The following is a 27,348-nucleotide window of genomic DNA, read 5'->3' as shown; positions in this document are numbered from 1 at the left end:
TACTCTGACACCTTCTGCAGCCTGCAGGAAAGGCTGGTTGGTCAGCTGAAGGGGAATGGAGAAGCAAAGGAGACTGTAGCAAGACAGTTACCTTTGCTAAGATAGAGTGAAGACTCCTTTGTGTTCAGATACAGGATGAAGCTCTGCTGTAAGGACATGAGGAATCCATTCCTGTTGTGGGCTCTGCTATGTCCTCAAGCAAAATCACCCAGCACACTTAATCTGCTAGGTAGGAGGGCACTCATCCAGAAGAACCATGAGACTTATGGGTGGAAAACCAAACTCCAGTGGAGCATGGGACACTATGTACTGGATCCTACTCTGCTGATATCTGGAAGGAGATGAAGTCTGTGAACCCCACATGGAGAAAGGCATTGCTTCTGGTATCTCATCCTGAGCTGAGCACACACAGCTCCATGTCCCAGAGATTTCAGAGTCCCGACTCTCATTTACAGCCTTCACTTGTCTTTGTGCTACTAGAGTACAGCCCAGATCAGTTAGACGCAATGAGTCTTGCCCAAGTACAGCCAAATGCTAAGCAAAATACTCAGGATATTTCATGAAAACAATGGATTTATTTTACATCTATGGACTGGACAAGCATCTGCCCCTGCATGAGTCTAAACTACATTCCCACCTTTGGGGATCTGCACTACAGCCCCTTGAAATGCCTCCCTAGCTGAAAAATTCACCCAGCAATAATATCACTTGTCTGACTGGCCCATCAGGCAGCAATGTAATAGACAAGATATTGATGCAGCAACCTGATGTAATCAAGAGCTATAAAAGGCAAAGCAGTAAATCATTTGGATGCAACAGCCTGCGCACTTAGCTGTTCTTTATGTTTTCAAAAGCATCCAATAAACAAAACTGCATTTAACTATTAACAGTCACACAGGAATTTTCCTTTGCTAAACTCATGCTCTTGTAGACATTGTATTAGGGAGGGAAACATGGCAGGGAAGTCAGTCAAGAAGTGTCCAGAATTAAGATTTATTTTTCTTCCCTACAGGCAGGTTATCTGAAGCTTACCTCACAGTCAAGCACAGCTCCTGGAAAAGGCAACTCTCACTGCTCCTGCGGTTATGGAGTCAACCACATCCTCCCCGAAACTCAGTGCTCTTAGAACTGAGCATCAGGCACGCTTCTAAGACCTGGAAGGAGAGCTGCAGCACAGACAGCTCTGACAGAAGCCTGCACAACGCTAACTGGAAATGAAGAGTCAAGTCTGCCCCTTATACCTCAGTTAGGACCAGGACCTTGGCAAGCTGCCTGGGCAGAGGTGGATATGCTGATGTCTACGTTCCTCCTGAGCAAGACCTGCTGATCTCCATAACTGTGCATTCAGGGAAGTTGGAGAAATGCACACAAGTGGGACTTCAGAAGAGATTCCTGCTGGAGAACCATCTCTGCACAGTAGAAAAACAGGTCACAGTTCCCAGCCTGCCAGGGACTCAGTATTTCAGCATACTCATGGAAACACAAAGCCTCCTTATAGATTGCAGGTATGGAGAAGCACTTTTTTCCCAGCAGGGGACAAGCTTTACTTTTCCTCCACATCTCAAGACTCTGGTTTCCAAAGAGCAAATCAGTCAAGACATACAGAAGGTAAATACAATCAATAATTCCTATCAGTTTTTAAAGTGACTAAAGAGACAGCTCAGGAGCTCGAAACAGCTGTACATCAGGCAAAAATGGAGACACTTTCTCAGCTGCTTCTGTAACAGAATTCCTGAGAACCAGGAGCTGACTGAGCTTTTCTTTGCTTATTTGGCCTCAGTAATGAGGCAAACTTCGAGTCTCAGACAGAAAAGAGTATGAGTACTTCAGGTTTCTTTACAAACCCTCAACCATCTCATCAGCCTTCCCCAGCAAATTTGCTGCAGGTGAGCGCATATGATGAAACCTGCCTGCAAAACCAGCTAGGTCTCACAGTGGGTGTTTGGTGACAAGTGCCTCTGATAGCTGTGGAGCTACTTTAACTTACCCCAGCTGAACATTTTCCCCATTGGCTGACATTTAACTGCCCTGTTTTTTTTCCAGAATTTTTCAAGAACTCAGGCACTCAAGGTGACTCATCCCCAGCTAAGCCAGAGCAAGCAGGAGCTGTCACACTGTGCAGTGCTCTGGCTGCCCAGGGGGGCTGCCAGTAACACAGAGTGACCAGATCCTCCCTTGCCTTATTAACTTGTGTATCAGCTGGATATTGCAGGGCATCAGTCAGGCTGGATGGACCCCTCCTGGGTAACAAAGCCATAAATGAGGAGGAACCCTCCCTGCGTTCTGCAGTGGGAAATTTATACTAATGCAGCAACAGAACTCAGGTTCACATCGAGCAGCCCAACCGACTTGCATAGAGCTACCCCAAGATAAATAGGAAGAAAATCTCTAATTATAAGAACTTGACAAGTAACTTGCTCGTTCCCCCATTCTCCTCCCTTTATATCTTGTCAGTCTCACCGTCAGCCTGCTCATGATTTTCTTGACTTTGCAGCATGTGTAGACTGAGGACAAATCTCACAATGTGAGCAGACTTAGGGGCAGCAAAACAGTACTCAACACAGCCTGGAGCAGGAGGCATGCGGTCAGCAGCGTGTCCTGCATTACTGGGCTTTGGAAACACACCCATGTCTGCACGCACCAAAGGTTTTTCCACTACGGCCCCCCTTCCTTTCCCTTCTGGTCCCACTGGGCCAGGCCTGGGCCAGCACACTTCTCACTAGGGGGCAGCAGGAGGCACGCAGAGCGGCACACAGCAGGGCCAGCTGTGAAAGACGTCGGGCCAGCCCTCCGCATCCCCCAGATCAATAAATAGGTGCTCCCACATGGGGATGGGACAGAGCCAGCCAGCAAAGCACGGGGTTACTGCAGGGGCTCTGGGGCAGCACTGTCCGTCATTAATATGCTTGGCACAGCACTAAAAAGAGAAGCAAATGGGATGGGAGGCCAGAACAGCAGCCTTGATGTAGGGACATGAAAGGAGATATTTGCCATCAGATCAGAGATAAGGAGGCGCCACGACAAAAAAATAAAAAGGAAAAAAAAAGAAGAGCTACAGCAGAGGGTTCAGCTGCTGAACAGCCATATGATGGGCATGAATTTGGAAAGAGCTGCTGCTCCCTCAAAGACGCACTGCTCTGCCTCTCCCTGCTTTATTACAGTTGTTGTAGAGGAAGGAAATGGGGATGAAGCTGTGCTCACACTTCAGAGCTGCTAAAAGCTGTGGAAAAATGAATTGAACACACAGGATGAATTGAACAATAGTGTTGAAGTGACACAAAGTTTGTCACTGGCACCTTGGGAGTGGGAATTACTCAGCGTGGGCAAACTATCCCCTGTTTGAATAGCAGAAGCTGCATTTATAGAGCAGCTTGCCCTGAGAGGCAGCTTAGTCCTAGAAAACTGAATGGAGCTCTCATTTCGTGGACCAGGAACCTTCCATTCTGGTGTAGTACAGCACAAGCACCTGCTCCTAAAGTACTTGGACACAAGTGCTTGGGTTCTACTTAAATACTAGACATATTGTAGGTGACACCACTAAATTATAGTCCAAATCAGATCAAGCTTTGCTAGGTAGATAATAAGGTGGGAGGAGCAAAGCCCCAGAAAGCAGAGCGTGCACCAGTTATGATGCAGTTCATCTTCCCCAAGGATCAAAGATGATCTTACCAAAACAACACAAACCACACCATTCTCCACTGAAATGAAACAAACTGGAGAAGCACCGCAGAGATGTAATTAGCTGTAACAAACAGACCTGCTTTAGGACCAGAGGTAAAGAAGGCAAAATCCAAATAGCACTGGGAAATAAATTTTTACAGATGAAGGGAAATAACCACCACTGGGACTTGGCTCAAGAGAGCTCCTGGGGGCTCAGTGGGATTTTAGGCCTGAAAGTACACACACAGGACAGCAAAGCTTGGCAGGAGCTAAGGACAGGGTGAAGTTAGGTCCTCAATGTTGAGTGGTGGAAACAGCCCAACATGGGAACAGTGTTCTGGAACACAGCTACCTTTTTGCATCTTCAGATTTTTAAAATAATATTTAGTATTTTTAATTGATCTGCTTTACTTCAAGCAGAACTTTTTGGCCTGAAGCAGGATTACACTCCATGAGCATACGCAGTGTGGCTTATGCATGCAGACAGCCTGGAGGAGGCACAGCTCTCTTTCAAGATTTCATAATGATGCTGACTTCAGAACAAAAGAACCTTGAACAATCCCCTGTGCTTCATTCACGCAGCTCACGTGCCAGACATTCTCTCTTCTTGCTCCACTGAGGTTACTCATACAGCCGAGACTTGATAGGTACAAGATCTGCTTCCTAAGTTTCACTACAGCTTATAGCTTCATACTGATGGACTGAAGGAAAACTCTTTGTCCAAAGATGCCTGAAGTTTAGGAATGGAGTAATGAGGTAAAAGGATTTGAACAGCTTGACCAGCAAGTCTGTTGTTTATCCCAGGTGTATCAGGACACATGACTAGAGCTTTTTTCCAGAAACCAAACAAAGATTCATCTCATTTCAGTGAGGCAGGTACCACCCTGAACTCCCAAGCCCACTGCTTGGCCACCTTCTGTTCCTGCAAAGTAAGTAGAGAAAGATCTGTCCATGGGAGCAGGTCCGTGGGTGGGTTCTGTTCTCCCAATATATCCCATCTGCAGTGACACCTTGCTGAGCCCAGAGGTGCAGATGTGGGCACGGCAGGCACCAGTCAGAGGGGAAAAGGTGCACTGCAAACAGACCTATAAAAGAGAGCAGGCAAACAAAAATGTGAACTTGCTTTCTTTGAGCTCTGGCAAATTGGCACTGAAAAAGAAGCATGAGTCATTAGAAGTAAAGGATAAACCTGTCTCTTGTATTTAAAATCATACAAACACTGAAAGCTTTTAGCTTCTCAACCTGCATTCCCCCATCCTTACAAATACGGTTAATGTAGACATAATGTTAAAGGCACAAGAAGCAACAAGCGGAGGCCACAGCAGGCAATCCCAAGCTGTTAGTTACACAGCACTCCCTCCTTTACGAGGCAATACACCTTCCATCTGGCATACTCTCATGCCTTGGCCAAGCATTGCCTTAAGACACAAGAGGAGCTGGGAACATCTTCCTTGCAGAAGTGTTCTCTGGGAGGCACCAACACCAAGGAGCTAACTGATAGATGAGGACATTGTTTGCTGATATGATCAGTCCATATCTCTGTACATCTCCATGCATATCTACCTATTTCAGTTCCGCAGATGGGTGTCTCCAGCACAAGGCTGTGGTTTCAGCAGCTATCAGCCCTTTCTTTGTAGCCTTCAATACTGGTTTACCACAAGGGAGTGGCAGCTTGCATTCCCCAGTGCTGTCCCTCTGGGATGCTAATAGCAATTTGGAGAAACCACTAGAAGGGGGAGAAATGCAAAGGCTTCATGCTGCACAGCTGAGCTTGCTAAACATCAAACCATTCTTGGCAGGACAGCGATGCTGGGACACAGCCCCACCAACAGCTGGGCTGAGTTCCTTCCAAACCCACCCTTGGAGGGAAAAATCTCTTGAAGAATGGTCTGGGTTTGGAGGACATTCAGGATTTGTGCCCCTCCAGTTCTGTTTGTACCACTGCAATGTTCCTAGATTTTGAGATTACTTCTCATATGGGTTTGTATCCCCTGTGGACTCCCATCCTGTCCCTGTTACTTTCTGGTCCCAAGGCTGGGTACATGACCTAGGCAGAACAATGCAAGAGCCCAAGCAATGGTTAGAGAAATGGAAGCAGGGCAGCAAGCAGGCCCTACAAACTGTTATCTTTTAGTACATAATTCCTAATTACATACTTAAGTGAAGCCTAGAGTAATTTAGTAAGTTAAGCATGTAATTCCACTTTAAATTATGGGCAATTCCCTAAAGCAAGTGCTTATGTGTGCACAGGGCTACTCCCTGAGTGCCTCAAGGCTCCCTGGGCATCCGAGAGGTCACGCTCCAGCCACCACATCACTCTACACACCACCAGACTACAAAGCCTCGCTCTACGCTTGTGTGACAATCCCAAGTCACCCAGAGAACAACCACTTTTGCTGTAAGAGGAGTTGATGGGAGAGAGATGTAGCTTGATGTGGCTGGGGGGTGCCTGGCCCTAGCTACACATCGCACCAGGCAGCCCAAGAGCCCCCAAGGAGCCCTGCCCCTCTCCATCTGCCCGCACAGCTCCAGCAGCCAGCTCACCTCCTCTCACCCCGCTGCACAGCTGTGCTGGAAGGAGTGCATAGCACAAACCTGCCTGCTTCCTAGTTTCAGCATCTATAAAAGGAGGTTAAAAATAGATTCTAAAGGTGGCTTTCTATCTGGAGATCCTTTTGATGAGTGCTGTGCAAATAGAAGTTGTTGTCACTAACAGCCAGGTAAGATGAACAAAGAAGTGGGGGAAGACCTGTGCTCAGCCTTTTGATGGGTTTGTTGTGTGGAAGAACAAAGATCTATTAAAGATACCTTTTGCTGCTCAGAGAAAAACAAGAAACAGTACCACTTATTTCACTTTTTCTCACGCATACCTCAGGTCTTCGGGTCTCCAAAGTCCTTCAGATCATCAGCTCCTCCACAGAGAAAGAAAAGAGGAGGCAGAAGAAATCACTGTGACTTAATTAATTTTACGGGTGGCTGTCATGCAGCGGGAGGTAGCATATACGTATGACTGAAGACTTGGCAAGCTGGAGAAACATCACACTTCAGCTGGTGTCAATACAATGGAGAATGGATTGAATATAATGCTCAAGGGAAGAATGAGAAAGAGATGAGGGCTGTCAGCTGCTTTTGGACACATGAAAGATGCTCCCAACAATAAAACTTTTTAAAAAGCTTCCAGAACTAATTTCATACCCACTCAAGGAAGGGCACCCAAGCCAAGGTGAAGGCAGCAGATGGCACCTTAACCTCTGCACAGAGTCACAATGAATACCCTGGCATGTCACAGTCAAACTTCCTTAAGCAACTGTTTCCTGCTACTTTGTTACCTTCCAGGATGAAAACATCCCAACATGCTGGAAGAGTTGTGCAAGGCGCTCCTTTGTTTCTTACTGCAGATGCCAACACACCCTGCCAGAGCTGAGCCAGAGCATGGATTCAACTGGGGCAGCTGGGCATCTTCCTCCACCGAGACAGTCCAGGCTGGAAGGCATCTCTCCCCAGCCTTTGCAGAGCACATCACTTGAACGTGGGACTTAACACATCATATCTGCATATCTACACCCAGGGAAAATCACAGCTATTGCCAGTGATTGCAGTGATCTCATTTCTACTATCAGCTAAAAGGGACAGCTAATGGCTTGAGCTTCTTGCTAACACCACCAAGGAATTTATCTGGTGCAGAGGATCATTTCTCTGGGCATTGCATAAGTGCAGAGAACTAGTTTTTACTCCTTGCCAGCTGGGGAAGGGGTAAGAATAAAGGGTAGGAAGAAAGACCAATTACCCCCTTTTTTTCTATTTGTAGCACTTATGATGTGATTTATCCATGATAAACAGAGGGAGACCATGACAGACCTTTTGTACCTCTTTTATACTTCCTTAGGAAGTAGGAAACAATTTCCTTCAAGAGCAGCAGTGATTTCTCCAAGGTCAACAGTCAGTTCAACCTAGACAGCACAAATGCTCATTGGCATTTCAGAGGTGAACAGCAAATAAACATCAGTTGTTGAACAGATTCTCTCCTCTCTTCCTTGTGCTAGATCTGATTTCTCCTTATGGAAAAAGATAAAAGAAATAGGTATTGCTAAGTAGCTGCCATTGAGCTATGTGATGTCACGTTGCTGGGGCTGCCTTGCCCTTTGGGCAGGACAGGGATCCACTCTGGGGGAACATCCCTGGAGGTGCTCAAGGTCAGGTTGTATGGGGTCCTGGGCAGCCTGAGCTGGCAGGTAGGTGGCAGCCATGCCCATAGCAGGGGCTTGGAACAGGATAGGCTTTAGGGCTCCTTCCAACCCAAGCTATTCTATAATTCTATGATCTCAAAGCACCCTGCCTGTGCCAGATGTATTCTGGTTGGATATCATCTGGAGTGCACAGTCACCTGGAAAGAAATGCAGAGATGCATGAGGAAGTAAGCTGAATGGAGCTGAGAATCCGGGGGGAAAGGGGGGATGCGATATCACTGTGCACAGCTCGCATGCAACTCAAGTCAATCCACTCTGGGCATGACATTTCTCTTGGTAGAACATGTCCTTTCCCCACTTCCTCCGCTCTAATACACTGATGCCTTCATTTCCAAAGGTAACACGATTACAAGGAATGCTAAAAATACACATGGGCCTTCGTTCTCTCCCCCACCCCCCCACCTCCGGTAGAACAGAATTTCCAGCTTTCGTGTTAGCAATCAAACAGTGATTTAATCTGAAAGGTGTTCTGGGGGCTAAGAGCATTCATTTCTTTTCATTTTGTCCCTCCTTTACACAACACAACGTACTAAGGCTCACACAGCCCAGCCGAGTTCTTTGAATGACTACCAGCCCTTTCCCCCAGCCAAAGGGAAAGGATACCATTCCCTCTCCCACCCTCCAGCATCAACCATGCCCTTCTGCATAGAAAGAGCTCCAGGCTTGTAGAGTTCAAACTTGGCCATTTCAACTACTCTTTGAGGCCAGTACAGCCTTTTCCTTGCCAAAAGACCAAGGTTATAGCAGACACAGAGTAGGGCTTCATCACATGCAGCAGCCTGATGCTCCCTCAGAACATGAGCCACTCAGTGCATACATGCCAGAAAAGCCCTGCCAGCTGCCTGGGGGAGAGGGCTCAGAAACCGGACAGACCAGCACTTAAATACAGAAGATCTTAGATAACAAGGCGATCATAAAAATCCTCAGTTTGTCTTGCTCCAAATGCTCAATGTAATTGTAATTCTACAAAACAAGAATAAACACCACATTCAGCCCATGGATAAGACAGACTTTATGCAAGCAAGCTGCTCAAAATGATGGGAAAATAGTTAATAAAATTACAATTTATTCATAAAACATTAGATCACTATAAACTTTTGTTAGCTTCAAATGCTTTTACCTCACAGCTGAAACATTTTCTCTGCTATGGTTTGAAAGACATACCTAAATACTAAGTTACAGTAATTCCTGCTTGTGTGTTAGGTATCCAGAATAGAAGCTTTAATTACAGGTTGGAAACGCTATAAATGGCAGGCAGTAGATCTCAACAACAGTGGATCAAAAGGGAATGAAAGGCAGGAACATGGTTGTTTTTGTATAAAACCAGGGCACAGGACTGGTACAAGTCCTCAAATGTTAGACAAAGAATTTTACTTCAAGCAAAATACTATGCAAAAGATTTATGTCTTAGGAAGATTAAGAAAATGCAATCACTTCTATTTAGGATCGTTGTCAGCATCATGAAATTCAGGTACTGAGACTTTTCAACATTCTTTCAGAAAAAAATGCCCATTATGCCTTTCATTTGTACACACAAGAGCTACATGACTGAAACGTACTTCTGTCAGTGAGCGCTCCAAAGTAATCTATTTCAAATTTTAATAGGAGAAATTGATGGTTGAAGCATTCTAGCACTTGTTTTGGGGTCCGTAAGTTTTTTATTCCTTTAAAATCAAGTAAACACTTAAAATTTCAGAAAGCCCTCTGGAGGTGGATGCTCTGTAGCAGTGCACACATCTCACGGAGCAACTTCATTACAAAGTTAAACACAGAGGATATCTTTCTGTACAAAAATAGCACATGCACTTTATGTTCTAGTTACTGATCAGGGATCATTTGAGTATAAAATTTGTATTAAGGGATAATGAGTTACTCCCTTGGGAACATGGAAGCAAGCTGCTCTGTAAACCCAGAAACGTGAGTTACCTCTCAAAAAAAAAAAAAAAAGGAAATGGAAGACTGCCTACTGAGTGACTGCTTCATTACAGAAACTAAGAATTCTTTCATTTCAAAAGACGAACACAATGACACATTCATATGTGAGCCAGGCTCACCGCTACACAGCAGGAGGAGGCTGTGCTGCCCACAAGGACAGCTCACTCCTCCCAGGTCTGCACAGGACTCTGAAGGGAGACACAGACTGCATGCACAGGATATGTGGTTTATTATTTATCTTCACCTTTCCTTTTCTTAGTAACAAGATGGTCACCATATTCATGGTCTCTTCCACAGATAATACATATGATTTCCTGTTCCATAAGTGACTGAGGGATTACTTGGTAAAAATAAAAAACCCTGCATATTGCAATTACAATGATGCAACCATATAACACAATCCATAAAATCCCTAAGCCAGATCCCATGCAGAAACCAGGGACTGCTCTGAGCAAATTCACCAGAAAAAATTGCACAGATCTCTCCCAAAATCTCCTCCCATGAAGATTGGGCTCCTGAAGCCACATCAGCATGAAAAAAACAGGAAGGAAAGGACACTTTATCTGGGTGATGCCCCAGACTTTGACAGAGGCACCACCTCCAACCACAGTACCTAGCATGGGTCTTAGCTCAGGCAGGCAGACATGGAAACACCAAATACCCCAACAAAATCCAAGACCAAATAGCATTCAAGTTTTCTGTTTTTTTTGTTGTTGTTGTTTGTTTGTTTTCTAAATCAGGGCCGTCAAAACCTTCACTCTGTTCTGCCTACCTCTTTTTTAATTGCAAATTAATAGATCTGTGTACAAAAGCCTGAACTGGGTGAGGTCTCCAGGCACTGAGCCTGGCTGGTGATTACAGTATCCCCTGTGGGTGCTTAGGTTTGGATTTAGGAAGTGCAGGAACTACCAAAACTTGAAAAATATGGGAGTATTACCACTGTATTATTATCACAGTATTGCAAGGGCTTCTTGAGTAAGAGAGATTTTTTTTTTTTGCCTGGTCCCAGAACCTCACCCATGGACAAACAAAGTCTTAGGGGGGGCCTTACCTGTGTTGACTTCTTAAAATTAAAAAATTGACTTCTAAATCTAAGTCAGATCTCCTACAAAGCAGGAGTGACAGCAGTTAGAGATGGAAAAGAGCCAGTAAGTCACTGAGTCTGGACTGCTGCAAGTTCCCAGAGACACGCCAAGGACACGTCAGGACTTGGCCTGGGACTGCATCTGATCTCAGCCAAAAGGGCAAGAAGTGGTGATGGGATGAGGACAAAAACGATCAGCAGCTGCCTCTGTACACTCTGCCAAGGAGGGCCAGGGCAAGCCTCCTTGGAATAGAAGTTAGAATTTCTCAAGTTAGGCAGATGGTATTTGATCTGCTCTTATTACATAATCCTGAAAGGTCTGTACCCAGTTTTCTACTGTCCTAATAATGCCGTTTTGCATGTTACAAGAAACCTGAAGCAGCATCAATAAACTATTCTCACGGGGCCAGTTTGCTGACACACTCTTCTTGCTTTTGCAGTACACAAGGTTATCTTTAATGGCAGAAAATATCTTTTTATTGCTCCCAGCTGACTTGGTGGAGATAGATCTGCTGACCTTACTGTCCATGCAACTTGTGCTCTGGTTGGAGGATGTTTCTAAGCAAAACTTTTGCTTCTAAAGGAGGTTGAGTTGTCAAGAAGCTCAGAAGTTTTTCAAAAGAAAGAAGAAATTTAAAGTAATGTCAACATGCTCTGATTTTCAAACTTCATTTGGAGCCCGTAGCCCCATTCACAGGGTCCTGAGTTCATGATTTTGTTATTAGTTCAGCACAACCAATAAGCATGTTTGCACTTCACAGGGAGCACAGAGACCAAAAGGACTTTATTACAAGTGTGCAATCGCAGACTTCTGTACCAAGAATACACATTTGCACTGCAAAAAGCATTTGCAGTGGGGTGGATAGCCAAATAGCAGTAAGACTTGACCCCAGATTGGATGGAATATAGTCACGTCAAACATATGAACACGAGTAGACTGGCCTCTTTCCACACTTGAAAATCACTTCATTGCCAGACAGGTGTTCTGTTTATGAAGAAGCAGAGCTGCTTCTGATAGGTTCTTGGCAATACCAGGTAAAGCACTCGCAGGTAGGCCAATAGACATAAACAAAAAGGAGACTGGAACTCACCCAACTGGTGAAGGGGCTCTCTAGCAATGCAGCACTCCTTCTCAGGAAGCAGCCTAGGTCCAAGAAATGCTCTTCCTTCCGTGGCTGGCCTTTATATGAGTGCAGCTCCCACCTGAGTCCACTCCTTCTGCTCATGTGTGGAGCACAGGTGCAAGCAATCTGCCTGTTCTCCCTGGGCCAGCCACACCCCTTCACCAAGTGCTCAATCACCAGATCGAGCCCTGACCTAACAGTTCCCCTCCAACAAGTAATTTAAAATGATGGAAAACCTACACCTATCTTCTACACATGTGTAGTGCCCTTTTAGACTGTGAAAAATGCTGGATTTCTTCTTATTGTTTTACAGCATATGTGAATTCTGTTTGAAATATTTAATACGAAATGACATAATTTAAGACAAAATGAACAGAAATAAATTTAGGTTGCAGTTTTAGTGAAAGGAGGGAGACAGAAAGACTTGTTTTCAGACACAACATCTCAGCTGACCTAAAAGCCACAGTGTCATCAGCCAGGAGAGCAGAACGTTGCAGACAGTAAGGAAAAGGTCTTCTTACCCAAACCCCTGTCAACTGCAAGCGTGCAGCTCACCCTGTGCAGGGTGAGGGCAACACTCCTGTGCACTGCCACGTGTGCAGCTACACGCTGAGCATGAAAGACCAATTCACCAATTAACTGAGGAACTGACTACAGAAGTTGGTTCAAAAACGTATCACAGAAAAATAATCTATCTGGTTGACTGACACGTAGTAACTTGTTATTGAGAGGAATCTGTGTTGTTACATCGCTCTTACTGAGAATATTTTGGGGGGTGAAAAAGTTTTGGAAACTGCTGAAACATTCTGTGTTGATGTTTCTTTGAGCAAGAAACACGCTTCTAAGACCAGTGGTTTTTCATTACTGAAGTTAAACTCCCTGAGAAAAAAAGTTAAGAACAGGAAAACACAAAAGCAAAATAAAACATCACCGATCACTCAAAATCATTTCTAAAACCACCACCTTTCAAAACACAATACCTGACTTTTCATTCTGACTTGAGACAAGAGCATTTTTAAGCCCAGAAGTTTTTCCTGAGACAGAAATGATTTTCCTTTTTCCTCTATCCAGAGGGACCAGTCAGAAAGAACACTCTGTTTTCTACTACTATTTTTGTCCCTAAGCTTTTCTTCTTTCCACTTTTTAAATTATTTTCTCTTAGTTTCTTTTTATTTTCTTTCCTTTTCTAAATGCCCTATGTACTGTAAAACAGAAGAAACTTGAGCTGGGAAGCCAAGATTATTTGCTCTTTCTCTCCTCCTTTCCACTGTTATTCAGAGGGAGTATGAAAAGAGCTATATTAAGCTGAAATTTTATTCTGCCGTCCTCTATTCAACAAAAGATAGTCCACTAAAGCCACTAAATCACAGATAACACTTCTCTGGGCAACATTATTAGGAGCTGACAGCTGGTGATGGATGAAGATCTCATCTTTTAAAGAAAAAAATACATTTAATTTCCTTTGTACATAAAACAGAGAGCACAGCATTGTGTATCTAAAGATAAAAAGAGACCCAGTGTACGCAGGGTGCCATACTTAAGGGGATATAATAATGGGGCTGTGTTTCAGAGCTTACATTTTACAGGACATCTTCAAATTAATTTAGAAACCACTATTCTTCAACCTTCAATAGACAGTGAACACTAAAAAAAGCAGAGGACATTTTGCAATCAGCTCCATTAGAAATAAGCAGCACAAAGCCTGAGCTGTTACTTTTTAGGAAGAACGCTGGGAGAAAGGAGGAAAAAGAGAGAATGCATCTAGAGGACAGACTGATGGGTTTCTCTCTGATTATTCCTGGGATTAAGCAAGACTCCTAGGAGCCACTGGGTCTCCCCAAGACTGATAACGGAATGGATTTGATACAGAACATGCACAGCAGAGTCAGTATCAACGCCAAGGATTTCATCTGCCACCTTGAAAGATGGCTAAATGTTACATTAAATACAGCTATTTGTCCATCAATTAAAGCACATCAAGCCCAACCCCGAGTACGCTGGGTGAAAGCACATAAATTTCTCCCGCGGAGACGGGTAATACACAGTGCTGCCTTATTGCTAGTCTGTTTATTTTTTCCCTCAGATGACCTGTGACCACGACACATTCTACTTTTCACATTTGCAATGTATAACTGTATTTTACATGGCCTTTCTGCAGCACTAACAGCTGCTCCTTTGGTTGAATTTAATTTTAGCACTCCTCCCAAGCAGGAGATGGTGCGGATGAAACTTTAATTACCTGTCTGTGCTAAGGAGGACTTTAACTGCACATGTTCAGCATGAAAATACAGTCAGTCTGATTCCAGTGGTAGGAAAGACTGCTTTGGTTCTCCTGGGGTAAGGAAGAGTTTAAGAAAAGCATCTGTATGGAGTTCTTGTTTCTATGTCCAGACTTTGGATGCGTCTGGCTGCAAGTCCTCATAGGAAAAGAAGGCCCAACAGTGAGCAATGACCTTACTTTGAATACAAATTTGTAGCTAGCTAGGCTAAAATACAGGGGATGTTTACTAAGAACCTTACTCCAATGAAGGATGAAAAGAAACTTTCCACTGAAAACACCGAGAAAAAGCAGCCTTTCCAAAAACAAGTTTATGGAAAATTCTGTGCTCATCTTCAGGTCAAAATGGCTTTTCTGCTTTCTCTAAGACTTTAGACCAACATTTTCTTTCCTTATTTTTCTCCAGTGCCCATAAGAAATGTTGCTTGAATTGAAGGATAATACTTAGGCTTTCCTCTTTCTTACAAAGAAAAGCCCATAGAAAATGCTGGAAATCAACATGCAACTTCTCCTTGTGCTGGAAGTTCAAACACAGCAACTTAAAGCAAATCCAAGATCATTGAGAATTACAAGGATCTATGTATGTATTTGGGAAGGTGAAACATACTGCTTTAAGTTTCACTTATAAACGTGTACATGCAGCTAACTTTAGAAGTTCCATGGAACACTCACCTTTAAACCACTCCAGGTTACTGCTTCTCTGTGCAGAACTCGGTTTCTCCTGATCCGAGTGCTCAGCACTGTGCACGTGTTCCTGCCAACATCAATCAGTGTTACTGATCCTGATTGTCAGGATTGCTCCCCACCTGCTGATGGGGTGTATCTAAGACACTGTTAAGAAGTTTCTGCATTCTGTATTCTGCTTTAAAAGTTCATTAAGTCCCTCAAAAAGTAATGCCTTCTATTTGTTTCCATGCAAACTACAACAGTTACAAAGAGCACAATAACACTATTTGATAGAGCAAATTCTCAGCTACAAAACACTGTTTTTCAACACAGTCACCACCATTAGCCGATGAGCTGATTGAGATGCTCTTCATTTTGTGGTATCACAGCTGTGCATGGCCGCCCAGAATGCAGCTTGTCTTTTTCATTACCATCCCCATTGCTGAAACAGTGCTAACAGCTGGGAACCATCCAGCTGGATACACACGGGTGCTACACTGAGCTCTCAGATTCACAGGGGCTTGGAAAGGACCTCTAGGGACCACCTCCTCTAACCCTCTGCTAAAGGTCTCCCGATCCTGGAGACAGCTGTAATTCATCATCTCTGGACTCTCAGCCACAGGTGCTGGATGCTCAGATTGACACATCAGGAACTTAACAGGGCTGTCCCCGGGTACCCTAGAGATTATCAGAAGTGGCTTTCAGAAGGATAATTAAAAAACAAAACAAACAGCCAAAATAAGCTTGAATCCCAAACCAACTAATGTTTGCCTCTCTCTCTTGTGTTACGAACTACAATTCTCCTTATTTCTGGAGTGTCTTCTATTTCAGGATATGTGACAACTTAAGAGACTTTAATAGTCTCTCTCAGTCTGGTATTTTCATAAGTATTATTTCCAATTCTGTTGCTGAGAAAAGCACAGCATAAAACATGAAGCTGTCATCCAAATGCATGGCAATAAGGAGAAAATCCTGAGGTAGCTCTCCCCATTTTATGAAGAGGAAGCTTCTGAAGCTGCCACATGTTTTTTTTATTATTATTATGTTTTTTAATTCAAAAATGAATCAAAGTGGGGGGGAATAAATGGGTTTTTTAAGTGGAAGATCACTAAATATTCCGTTCAACTGGGACTATCGCTTCACGCATATCTTGAAGAGAAGGGGCAAGTTAAAATGTTTTCCAACTGCATGTCATTTCTGTGCTAAGATAATTCCATCACTTTCCAGAGGTGTCATTTCAAAGGCAGCTACAAATATGCCGTTGGAAACTATAAGAAATACAACACCTGAGAAAGTGAAGTAGGGGAACACTGCAACCCACAAAGAAACATCAAAAAGCCAAAACTGGGTCCTAAATCACAACATTAAAAGTGTTCTCCACAGAATTAACTGCAACCACATTCCAGAAATATTAAAATAAGATTACTGATCCCAAAATATCAACTTCCTAAAAATACATGGGTTGTTTTCAGTGTGTGATTTGGCCATGAAGGAATGTGATACACCTAAGAGCTTCATGAAAGAGAAATATCTTTTCTTCTTCCCATGAGGGAAGAGGTAACTTTTCCTATGTGCTGTTCTTAGAAAGCCATGTGCTTATTTCAGGGGTAGTATTCATCCATAATGTGAGCCAGTGTTGCAAGACTGGGAGCTACTGATTCCTCACCATCTGCAAAATAAAGGTAATTTCAGTCAAGGCTGGGAAAGGAAGACACTTCCTCTGGAACAGACATAATGAATCTGAAGAATCCACTTAAGATGGGTCTATGCCATGCAATGTAAGGAAGCAATTCCAGTGGTGCAGATAGCACCTTAGCAGCTGCTGTGATGCTAGGAGCTCTAGCTCAGGGAAAGCTGTGCACTGCACTCTGAGCAATCGATCTTGCTGCTGCCAGTGGAGCTGCATGAGAATTTGAATTTAGGAGCTGAAAAGATGCTTAGCAAGCTAGGTAGTTTGAGTTGCTCCTTATTTATTCTATTTTATATCTTATTTGCTTGAGAACATCATATTAAATTCTAGGTAAAAAAGAACGTAGAAACAATGAAATGTTCCTTTTTCTCTAGTTGTAGCAAAGCTTAATGTTCCCATATTCCTGGTTTTTATAATAATTTCCTTATAGTATATACATTTGCCTTGCTCCTCTTGGTCCTTTCATGGTTATTTTAATTTGCTAGCATATTTATTTAGAAGCAAAGGTATATATGATTCTGCACAGGGAAACGCACAAACACACAGCTCCAGCCTTGTTCCAAATGAGATACACATTCTGATAGTCTTCACAACTCTGTCAGGAGAAAGCCTGCAGAAAACATGGCTAAGACATTTTACTTACTGCCTTATGACTTGCTTCTCAAACTCTTCAAAAATCAAGGTAGATTTCTCTTCATGAAAGACTGGACCTTATCACAAGAGACTGAAAAAACTACATGCTGAGGGAAGATTTACATGAGCACAAGGAAGCTACCCCTAAATAAAGTGTCTAAAAGGACATTTGGACTGCATTTCACAAATCCCCTGCAGAGAGAATAACCACGTTTGTGAGTTCCCAAGGTTTTTACTTATAGGCATCACTGAATACTCTGAATCCAGAATCTACTCTGAATCTGTGCTCTAGCGCTCCATTGCTCTGAAAAAGCATGTCCTCCTCTAACAGCAAATAAGCAGCAAAGACAAAAAGACATTTCAGAATAATCCATCAAAAGGTAAGCATTTTTGTGCATGTGCACAAATATACATGTAATCATACACATAAGATGTGCTTTACCACTACACTGCTTCAGGAAGATGCTGCTGCAATGCTTGCTCACATGAAAACTGCACAGGTCTTGGTATCTTAAGCTGAGAAGCTCCAACACAAAGGTCTTGCCTGCATGCAGACATTGACAGTTAAACTAATAAAACCTTCAGCCCATAGCTAAATAAATGCTATTTGACCAATTACCAGCTGACATTCTGCACATGCTCCTGAACAGACAAGTTCCTGAAAATGAAACAAAAGAATATTATTTAGCCAAAAACAAGCTCACTGTTTCTGAACAGTTCATATGCCTGTGAAGTCCCTTCTAAGCTTAAGAGCTTGAAGTCATGCAGGGGCTCTCCAAAGCAGCACTTATCTGGTCACACACATCACGATGATAGCACTGTTGTTTTCACTGTGGCACTGAGAAATGACTCTTGAAATGTGAACTCTTGCTGAAGCACCTCACTTTTGAACTGCAATTGTCAAAAAACAATGAAAAACTGTGATATTCTCAAAATCACCTTTTTTTTTTTTTTTTTTTTTAATTGAGAACTCTCATATACAGCCTGTGGAATTCTGTGCAAATGGAAGCAAACAAAGAACTTCATACAACATAGTGCTTTTTGGCTTGATCTCACATTTAGTTATATACACATTGGCATGAATTGCTCAGGGCAATTCATCCATCCCAAATCTGTCCCTGATGCTGGATTAGAAAATAAGGTAGTCCAGCCTGAGACTTGGTTCTGTAGGCAGCAAAGCAGGCTTGCTCAGTCACTCTGTCTTGAGACGGGCAGCCTCCCGCCGCTGCTTCTGAACAGTCCTGGAATCTTCCCACAGCTGTGGTCCTCTGATGTTCTCCCAGTTATCCAAGTCAGATTTTTCCAATTTCTGCAGATAAACATCAAACAGAAGTGTCACCTTGAAAGCATTATGATTTAAAATATGCATTAATCTGAATTGTTTTCTATTTGCGCGAGACACAGCATCACCATCAGGGTGAAGAACTGCCATCCACCCTCCAAAAGTTGTTCAGCAACAAAGAGAAATAATTTGGAAATATTCATATAGCGAATAAATGATTAAGGTGGGCATTACTGCCACTGCTTATCAACAGATAAGGAAAGGTAGAACAGGAAGACCTACAGCATCTGAACATGACTGAAGGCATTTTTGTATTCATTCTTTCTTCGCTCACCTTGTTTTCCAGATCAGTTCTTCTTGTGCAAGTCTGCCTAGTGCTGAGTTGGGAGCGATAAGCGTTGGTATAGCTGCATCACTTTTAGTAGTGACCTGAAGTATTCTGTCAGCACAGATACAAACCTTGCTGGAAAAGAGGAATCATCCAGCACTATGAGAGACAGTAACAGTGCAATTCCCTCAAATCCATGCAGTTTTAAGTGGAGAGAAGTGCACGACGCTTTCTACTGTCTAGTTTTATATGGTACTCAATAGAGACAGGCCTCTCAGAAAGTCATACATAGGATGTGCTTACTGGCCAAGCTGTTAGCATATACTTAAAAAGTAGTTAGATTTTAAATAATCTCCTTACCCGTTCCTATTAATCCCACTCAGATGAGGCACTCACCACAGTCTTTTTCTAGCTTGAGAGGAGAGCAAAAAGGAGGAAGAGGAGCCCCTCTAGCTTCACCCACCAAGTGCTGCTGTTGAACTCACCTCCACAGTTCCACTGGGAGAGATGCAGAAGCACCTAGCAGGTGCAGACCCAGAGCCAAACCCCACCCAATGCTCTGTAAATGACAGTTTGCTCTATCAAATAGTGCTATTGTGCTCTTTTTACTCGCTGTAGTTTGCACTGAAATAAATAGGAGGCATTGCTTTTGAAGCAACCTATAAACTTAACCTGAGCTTGTAGTTTAATTTGCATGAAAATATTGAGGAACTTTAAAAATAACTGCAGAAAATTCAACAGCTATAACAGACATGCTACCATGACTTCATGTTATATAAAAGTTTTCTGCCACTTCTACAAATTGCAATGAGGTTTGTCAGATATCAAAAGAAATTAGGCAGCGCTCAACAGAAGATCTACGAGAACACACACACAGACACAGCAGACTTTCACGAGGTGGAAGCAGCTGAGTTTCTCATACAGTGAGCTGGCACGCATCCTTCCGAAGCACGGCCCTCACAACTTTACACATCTTACAACTAGCTGCTATTTGATTTCAGCTGGAAGGGATCTGAGCTGACCTAGGAGGATAGAGAAGGAGGGTGCTTAGGGAAGGTACGCATCATCCCATGCATCAGCAACTATCCACTCTGCAAATTCAGACTTTAACACCTGATTCACAGCAGTTTCAAGGAAACTACACTAAAAATAACCTTGTGCTTTAGCATATGGCAGGCCTGCTGATTTTATTAAGCACAGAGGTACCACACAGCTGTGAAGTTCTAAACTATTCCCAAGGGTGCTCAGCTCCCAAAGTCTGAACAAGAAACAGCATTTAGAATATATACCACAAGGCTTGTAGAACCCAAAGATACACTATGCAAGTCTATCAAGAGAGAGATGCATACTGGAGAACCTTAACAAAAGTTTGTATTAATCTGCCCCCGAAACTTCACAATGGCTTTTCAAAGAGTTTTATAAAACTCTTCCAATGGAAAGAGTAAAAGCAGCTGGAAAACACATTGTGATCTAGTGACAGAATAAAGCTTCCACAGCTCTCTGCAGTAAATGTAACTGCCTCAAACTACAGAACAGATGAGATCTATGTAGAGTTCTTTTTTTGTCAATTAGAACACAAAGAATTAAAGAGTCTATTGAATGCAGAAAGAAACATTTTTCTTATTTATTTTCTTTATATTTACATAAAAGAAGAGGGAAAGAAGTTTCCCTCTACAAAGCTTCTTCAGACTACCCAAACCACATCACACTGTTAGAATTCAGCACGACGGCAGGGTTTCTTTCCAAATGAAGTGAACCTGGCTGGACTCATTTTATTTTTTTTTTATTTCAGATATTTTATTTTTAGACACCTGTACTGTGCCCACCTAATTTCACCATAAAGATGGTAAACCACCTCCAGCTTTTACTAAATCCATACAGTCTGGCAGTTTTAAAAGTGAAAAGCTTTTTTTCCCAGTCAAATGTACTAAACAGTCAATCATTGGAGACTACAATGAAATGTAATCAGATCAGACCAGCCCCACTTTCCCTGCTCGTCTCAAATAGCCCCAGGGATAATGAAAATTAGCTGTTTAAAGTAAGATCAGTGTAGTCCATTAAATCTACTGATTCACTTCCTAAATCAGCTAAACTGCCTCTTAAAAGTACAGGACTGACAGAAGCTGTAAATCCAAGAAAGAATGCAGTTATGCAGGCAGGCACGGTGAACAAAAAAGAACATTCAACTCTTTGCCACACAGCTGACTTTTAGAACTTTTGTTAAACAGCCTGCCTGGCACTAGTGCACCGCTGAGGACAGAAAGAAGCCTTCATTTCTGAGCTGCTGGTTCAAATATCTGGCTGGTTGGTTAGTAAGTAAAAGCTATAATCCTGTTAACCTTACAGTAAAATATATATCTTTTTTAAGAGTTTGAGTTCTACTCCTGCAGGATCGTTGTCATGCCACAACAAACCCAGATTGGCAAAAATGCGTGTGGAGCCTTGCTGCAATGATGGACTTCATTCAGAGTTGCCACTTGCAATAAACATTTGGCTGTAGTCTGCTTCCTACATGTGAAATCCTGTTTATTGCATAGTGTGTTGCAATAAATTCTGTGATGAGTGCCATAGAAAGAAATGACTCTAATTCAAAGAGACAATTATTTCCCATTATTATAGTAAGCAACCCTATTTGCAGATAAAAGCTTAGCCAGGGAAGAACATTCTACGGCTGAAAAGCAATGAAAGAAATGCATTAAACTTGGCTGTTCTTGCTAGACTGTCAAAACAGGTTGAAGTCCATGAAAGATAGATTGAGGAGCTCCATTCTGACACAGAGATGCAGAGGTGCAGAATAAAGGTTTACACTATATTTCCTCCAGAAGGACTGAAAGCCTCATCTTTATCATCACATTTCTCTGGCCTTATTATCATTTTTTCCACAGCACTTTCCCAGAGCCATGTCTTTGACATCTCATTTTCATAATAAAATATTGGTTTCACTCACTTTGCTTAGGATGCGACCAAATTTTATATCTAATTATCTGTGATTTAATTATCTGTAATTAGCATCCCCAAGATTAAAAAGAGGTACCTCTCTTTTTTTCCAACTAGAGAATGTTTAGTTTTTATATTAGTAATACATAAGCATATTAGGAAATTGAATGCTATGGCCAGAATATTTTTTGCTCAGTAAGGGAAGAAATGTGAAGTTTTTGCATTTAAGTCTCCGCAGGTTTAATTATCTTTTTAGCTTTTCTGAAGACTGGCAAAATCCACACAGATGAAACCAACAGAGTTCTTGTTGCTACCTTTGGTAGGACCCAATGCCCTTCACCTACAGCACAAACGATTAACTTATCACGAGCATGGTTAAGAGGCTCTTTCTGCATAGGTTATTTTCCCCTTAGTTTGGACAATTCAGCACTGTGGGGCTGTGCCCCAAATCAGAAAAACCGAACTACATTGGGACATACGGTTTAGAAATTAACTCTATTTAAGCAGAAGACTATGCAAACACTCCAACTGGCAAGACAGAAGGAATCGTAGGACTGCGAGTGAACAGAAATATCTTTAGTTGGCAATGTTGTAAAGGATTTGTATCATAGACTTGCGATGCCAAATTGTCTGTTCCATTTTTTTCCCAGTTTGAAGAATGAGAAATGCTTGCCTTCATCTTAGAGGTATCATCAAGTTTAACGCTTCAGAGTGCACTCATAATCCCGTGTGAAGATGCTACAGTGATACAAATTACTTAATAAAACAAACAATTAAGGTAGTTGGTTAGAACTATATGATTACACAACTTTGCCATGACTTCCTCCTTCACTCTCAATGAGAAAATCTTGGAAGTCACACTAAATCTCACGAAATAGCTTGCTATTTATGCATCACACCCACACAGCACCCATGATGGACTTCTGGGTTCAAAAAATTTACAGAGCAGTATGGACGAAGTCAAGAGAACTCAAGCTGCACGGGTCATTTGCTTTATCGTTTTTTCCTTCATCAAAAATGATACACTCAATGTATAAAGAACAGCACGAGTGCAATATTACACCTACAAAATCAAACATCCAAAATTCAGCAAATTCCACAGTGAATTAAGCAATGAAGTACATTTAGCATGGCTTCCACTTCCATGGTATGTGGAAGTTTTATTAAGCTATGGTTAACATGCACTTGGAAGCAAAAAGCTGCTTACTGAGGTTTATTTTATGAATTTACACTTTGGGAGACTTAGCCAAGCTGTCAGCAGTGAGAAATTTCTGGATGTGAAGTGTTTGATCTTGCCAACTTTGCATCATAATGAACTCTGCAAAGGTCTGTCCTGGTTTCTGTAACAGAACCCTCTAAAAGAGGGACAGACACTTGGGATGCATGCAAGCTCTCTTTCAACTACTGAAAGCTGAGCTTGGCTGAAGAAGGTGCAAGATCTTTTGCAGTTCAGAAGTGCAGTAAGAGCAACAAATCACTCCTGAACCCTGTAGGTCTGTGGCTAGGAGGAAGAGCAGATGGATTTCCACAGCCTGTCCCTGTCTGGAACCCACAAATGCCTGCTGAATTTAAAGCTGGCAACACAGAGAAGGTTTCTTTCAAGTATCTTACTTGGATTATAAATATACTTTCAAGTGTGAACTATTTTTTCATTATGTGTATCTAAAGTTTGGCAAAATATATCTGTCTAATGATTACAAAAAAAAAAAAACAACCTCTTGAACATCTAAACCAGGAAGCGTTGTACAAGGATCAAAATACATTGGACTTACAAGTCACACCTGGTGTTTTTTCCCTCTGAAGAGATCTGAAAATTAGGCTTTAACAGGCTTCTTATGTGAGAGAAAAAAAGCTGTAATGAATATCAGAGGGAAGGGGCTAAGAGACTACCAGCAGAAGAAATGATCAGGTGCTGTGAAACTGCGAAACTAACACAAGTGTGTGGAAATAAGAAAAGAAATAACTAGAGGAGTTTTACAACAATAACGTCAAATTAAACTTCAATCCAAGCCTTTACATGACTACCTCAAAGTAACCACATTCTTTCAAATCAGCAGCCAACTGCATTAACTAGTGTAGCTCTCCAAGCTGCTGATTTAAACCTGTGTCACACGCAGCACCGCCCCTATCCTGGCCTCAGCCAACTCAGGCAACACACAGAGTTGCTGTTCTTTACAACTTCCTTTCTCTTCTATACCTTCCTGCTGATTTTCAATACATCTCTCTTCCAGAACTCGCTTGTCAATTTATATGCTGAAGCAGAATGCTTTTCTCTTTGAAAAACTACAGCTTTCGTCAGCTGTTAGCAGAGCGACTTCAATCCTTCCAGCCAAAAATAGTTTTTCTAATGACATCAATGGCAACTTTTGATTTGTGTTATTGGGCAAATGTTTGATGAGGACACTGATATGGGTGCTGGTGCCCCACTATATTGCCAAGGTCAGTAAAGATACTTCACAGCAATACTGCTGATGGCATAGTAAACAAGTAGCTTGAAAATACACCATTCAATCTGTCTGAACCAATGGGCCCTCAAGATGTTGTACCTGAGAATGACTGAAGCACTTATCTGAATTTTTCCAAGAATAAAGAGGAAGTTTTAGGAGTATCACTTTGGTTGGAGTATATTTCAGGTTTGAACATCCTCCATTTTCATTTCTGAGCTGTAAAATGGCACAGTGGAATGCTGCCTGCCCAGTGACCTGATGGGAAGATGCCACGAAAGGATGGAGCACCAACAGATCAAAACATTAACAGCATTTCATTCAGCCCTGTAATTTCTCAGTGGTCTCTTCCAGCAAAACTAAACAAAAACAAAAACAAAAAACCTCAACTCTAACCAGACACATCACGACATCTGGGGTTAAACAGGGAACGTGACCACTCAATTACTAAGAACTTGATTATTCCATTAAAAACTGCCAGTATCCATGATCAGTCTCCAGCACCATCTCATTCTCCTGCTTGATCAATACGTCTCTTAAGACATACAGCATCCCACTCTCTGACAGTAACTTGCAATGCACAGTATGTTTGTACTGTTTGAGCACTAAATAAAGATGGACAACAGTAATTTGAGAAGTAAGCAAAAAAGCATGTGAGAACTGTACAGCAACCTTCTGAAGTATTTCAAATAGCTGGAGTGCCTATATGGGCATCATCTGGCAGTCACAGAATATTCCAGATAGTTTCTGAGGAAGCTCTTATCTCAGTGACCTGGCAAAGTGGCTTTTCATCGGCCACTTCATGTTAGTTTTGCTTTCCCTTTTCTTTTTTTGTCCATTCCATAAACACTATCTGCTTTGCTGTATCCACTTCAGAGGCAGTAAATGCAAGGAATGTATAAAGCCTCAACGGCATGGCTAAATTCCCGTACACTGCATTAAAAGCTACTTTAGAGTTATTTTATACCAAAGATCTAGCAATTCCCTACTGGAGGCCCAGTAGTGACAGATGTGCTTTACATTTCTACATAGTCAGCTCCTCAGAGGAATGCTCCCAGCACTGCCTGGTAGAAGACAGCCACATCCCCTAGAACCATAAATGAACAAATTCAGTTGTGTTGTGTGGATGCCACTTTCCCTACTCTTTTTTTTTTTTTTTTAAGCTTTTGGTGACAGAAAACACACAGAGTTGGCCCTAACATGATGAGAGCTGCTCAGTTCTTCTGGGTTAAAAAGTCACACAAGGGTGCAGGCAGTTACAAAGATGTCTATTTTGGAAAAAGAAGGAGAAGAGATTATTTGTTCCACATATTTCTACATTGCAGTCCAGTTTGCTGCCAGACTGCATTGTTAGCTGCCTTACTTTGGTTTTTACCTAGAGAAATCATCATCATCTTATGGGGATAAGAAACATGCAAATGCAATACACATAAAGAAACAGTTCATAGCTACAGAGAATCCCATGCAAAGAGATATGCTATAAAAATGAGTAGAAAAAAAAAAAAATTACAGGACTGTTTAGCAAAGATGAATTCCAGAAATAAGGCTAGTGGGAAGTGATGCCCTGTGAGCTTCCCTCAGGAGGTATGTGTCTCTTTCAATGAAAGCTTTCTCACAGCACCTCTTCCTAAGACCCTATTCCACCCACTACTAAATTCCACCTTTATCTGATTGTTGTTGCTTGTTTGGTTTCTTTTAATCACATTTTGAGGTACAGTACACTAGATTTCTGAGAGTGCAAGGAGGAGAAAACTGCTTGGGTATAGATTGCATATATTCTCAGAATAAAACTCCTAGTGCAAGGCATTTTTAACCAAAATCTTTCCCTTGTCTTGTCCATTGCAGTCTCTATGGCAAGCTAACACCACTCTGTCCTTCTCTACAAAACCAGAAGTGACGAGGACTGGACTTAGAGTGAAAAAAAGAGTCCCCAATTCATTTTACGCTTGAGTAACTGAAATGCAAACAGCTTCATCCAGTGCTTGTCCAAAGCACAACCTGGAAGACAGGCAGAACCTGTGGCTGTCTGGAGTAGTTTTACCTAACAACACTCTGACAAAGAAAAGATGGGAAGGGGTTATAAAGGAAGAAGGAACAACATCTCATCTCACTTGGTGTCATAAACCAGTGTGGATTTTTTTCCCCAATATTTTTAACATCTCTTAAACAGCTCAAGATACATAGCCACTAGCATTTAGTTCACAGACACTGAAGTAAATCAATCAAACAGGCCAATCCATTAATTCTGAAACAATAACAACAAAGTCAGCAATCCTCTGGTACCAATAAGGGAACCAACAAGATGCTTGCAGATTTCAGCCTCTGCTGAATTATCTTCCAGTACAGTCCTCCCATCCGTATCTCTAATGTATCTACCAAATACTCTTAAGAGAGTAAATACACAGGTTATAGTCCCAAACCACCTCACCGTACCTCTGATTTTGATTTTTTAACTGTCTTGGATAAACATTTTAGCACTGCAATTGCAATACCTCTGCTGTAATTCTCAAGACAAACAGTGAGACGTCCTTTCCGAGCTTATGCTGACCTTTATTTGATCTATCAAATTAGGAGGAACAAAATCTGCGAACTACTCAGATACATTAAATCAGGAGAAATGTTCTTTAGACAATCACACAGCACTGTACTCTACTCACTTATCCTGTGCCAACTCCAACAGTTCACAACCAGTTGAAGGAAAACTTTGAAACGTTGCAATTTAATGTTCTGTAAGACAGACCTTTCTTTTTTTTTTTTTTTTTTTTTTTGCTGTTATGTTCAAATGATGTTCTTATCTGCTAATAATGGCCTTTGCTTCTAATATCTTTGTTACATCAGAGAACTCGTCAATAGCTAGCACTTTCTTCTAATGAAGGTATTTATATACAACTAGCATTCCTTTAGGTACTTTTAAAAGTACTCAAATCTTTGAAGTTTCTTTTGAGGCATTTCTCAAGCCCTAAGTGCACATATTCAGCCTTTTCTGCAAACTATTTGATTATTAAAGTCCTGTTCAAAATGTGGACATCAGAAGCGGATA

At 42.1% G+C, this 27,348-nt stretch overlaps 1 protein-coding gene and 1 long non-coding RNA gene across 2 annotated transcripts in view; both read right to left on the bottom strand.

The window, feature by feature from the left end:
* Positions 1 to 2,009: 2,009 nt before the first annotated feature.
* Positions 2,010 to 8,761, bottom strand: LOC149917816 (uncharacterized). Its single transcript, XR_016466899.1, has 3 exons — positions 6,856 to 8,761; positions 6,531 to 6,746; positions 2,010 to 4,745 (listed from the first exon to the last, which is right to left on the bottom strand). It is a non-coding gene; the product is annotated as an uncharacterized LOC149917816 (long non-coding RNA).
* A 136-nt stretch (positions 8,762 to 8,897) lies between these two features.
* The window catches only part of COX16 (cytochrome c oxidase assembly factor COX16), a 46,406-nt gene continuing 27,955 nt past the window's right edge, over positions 8,898 to 27,348 (bottom strand). Inside the window, exon 4 of the mRNA XM_031593636.2 lies at positions 8,898 to 18,626. Within this exon, the coding sequence (XP_031449496.1) occupies positions 18,510 to 18,626 (117 nt within the window). The 3' untranslated portion in view covers positions 8,898 to 18,509. The remainder of the gene's footprint in view (positions 18,627 to 27,348) is intronic.

This window comes from Phasianus colchicus, chromosome 5 (assembly GCF_987193195.1).
Source record: "Phasianus colchicus chromosome 5, bPhaCol1.hap1.1, whole genome shotgun sequence".
Classification (NCBI taxonomy): Eukaryota; Metazoa; Chordata; class Aves; order Galliformes; family Phasianidae; genus Phasianus; species Phasianus colchicus.
Note: the sequence above shows the minus strand (reverse complement) of the source record. Positions and strands in the feature narration are given on the sequence as shown.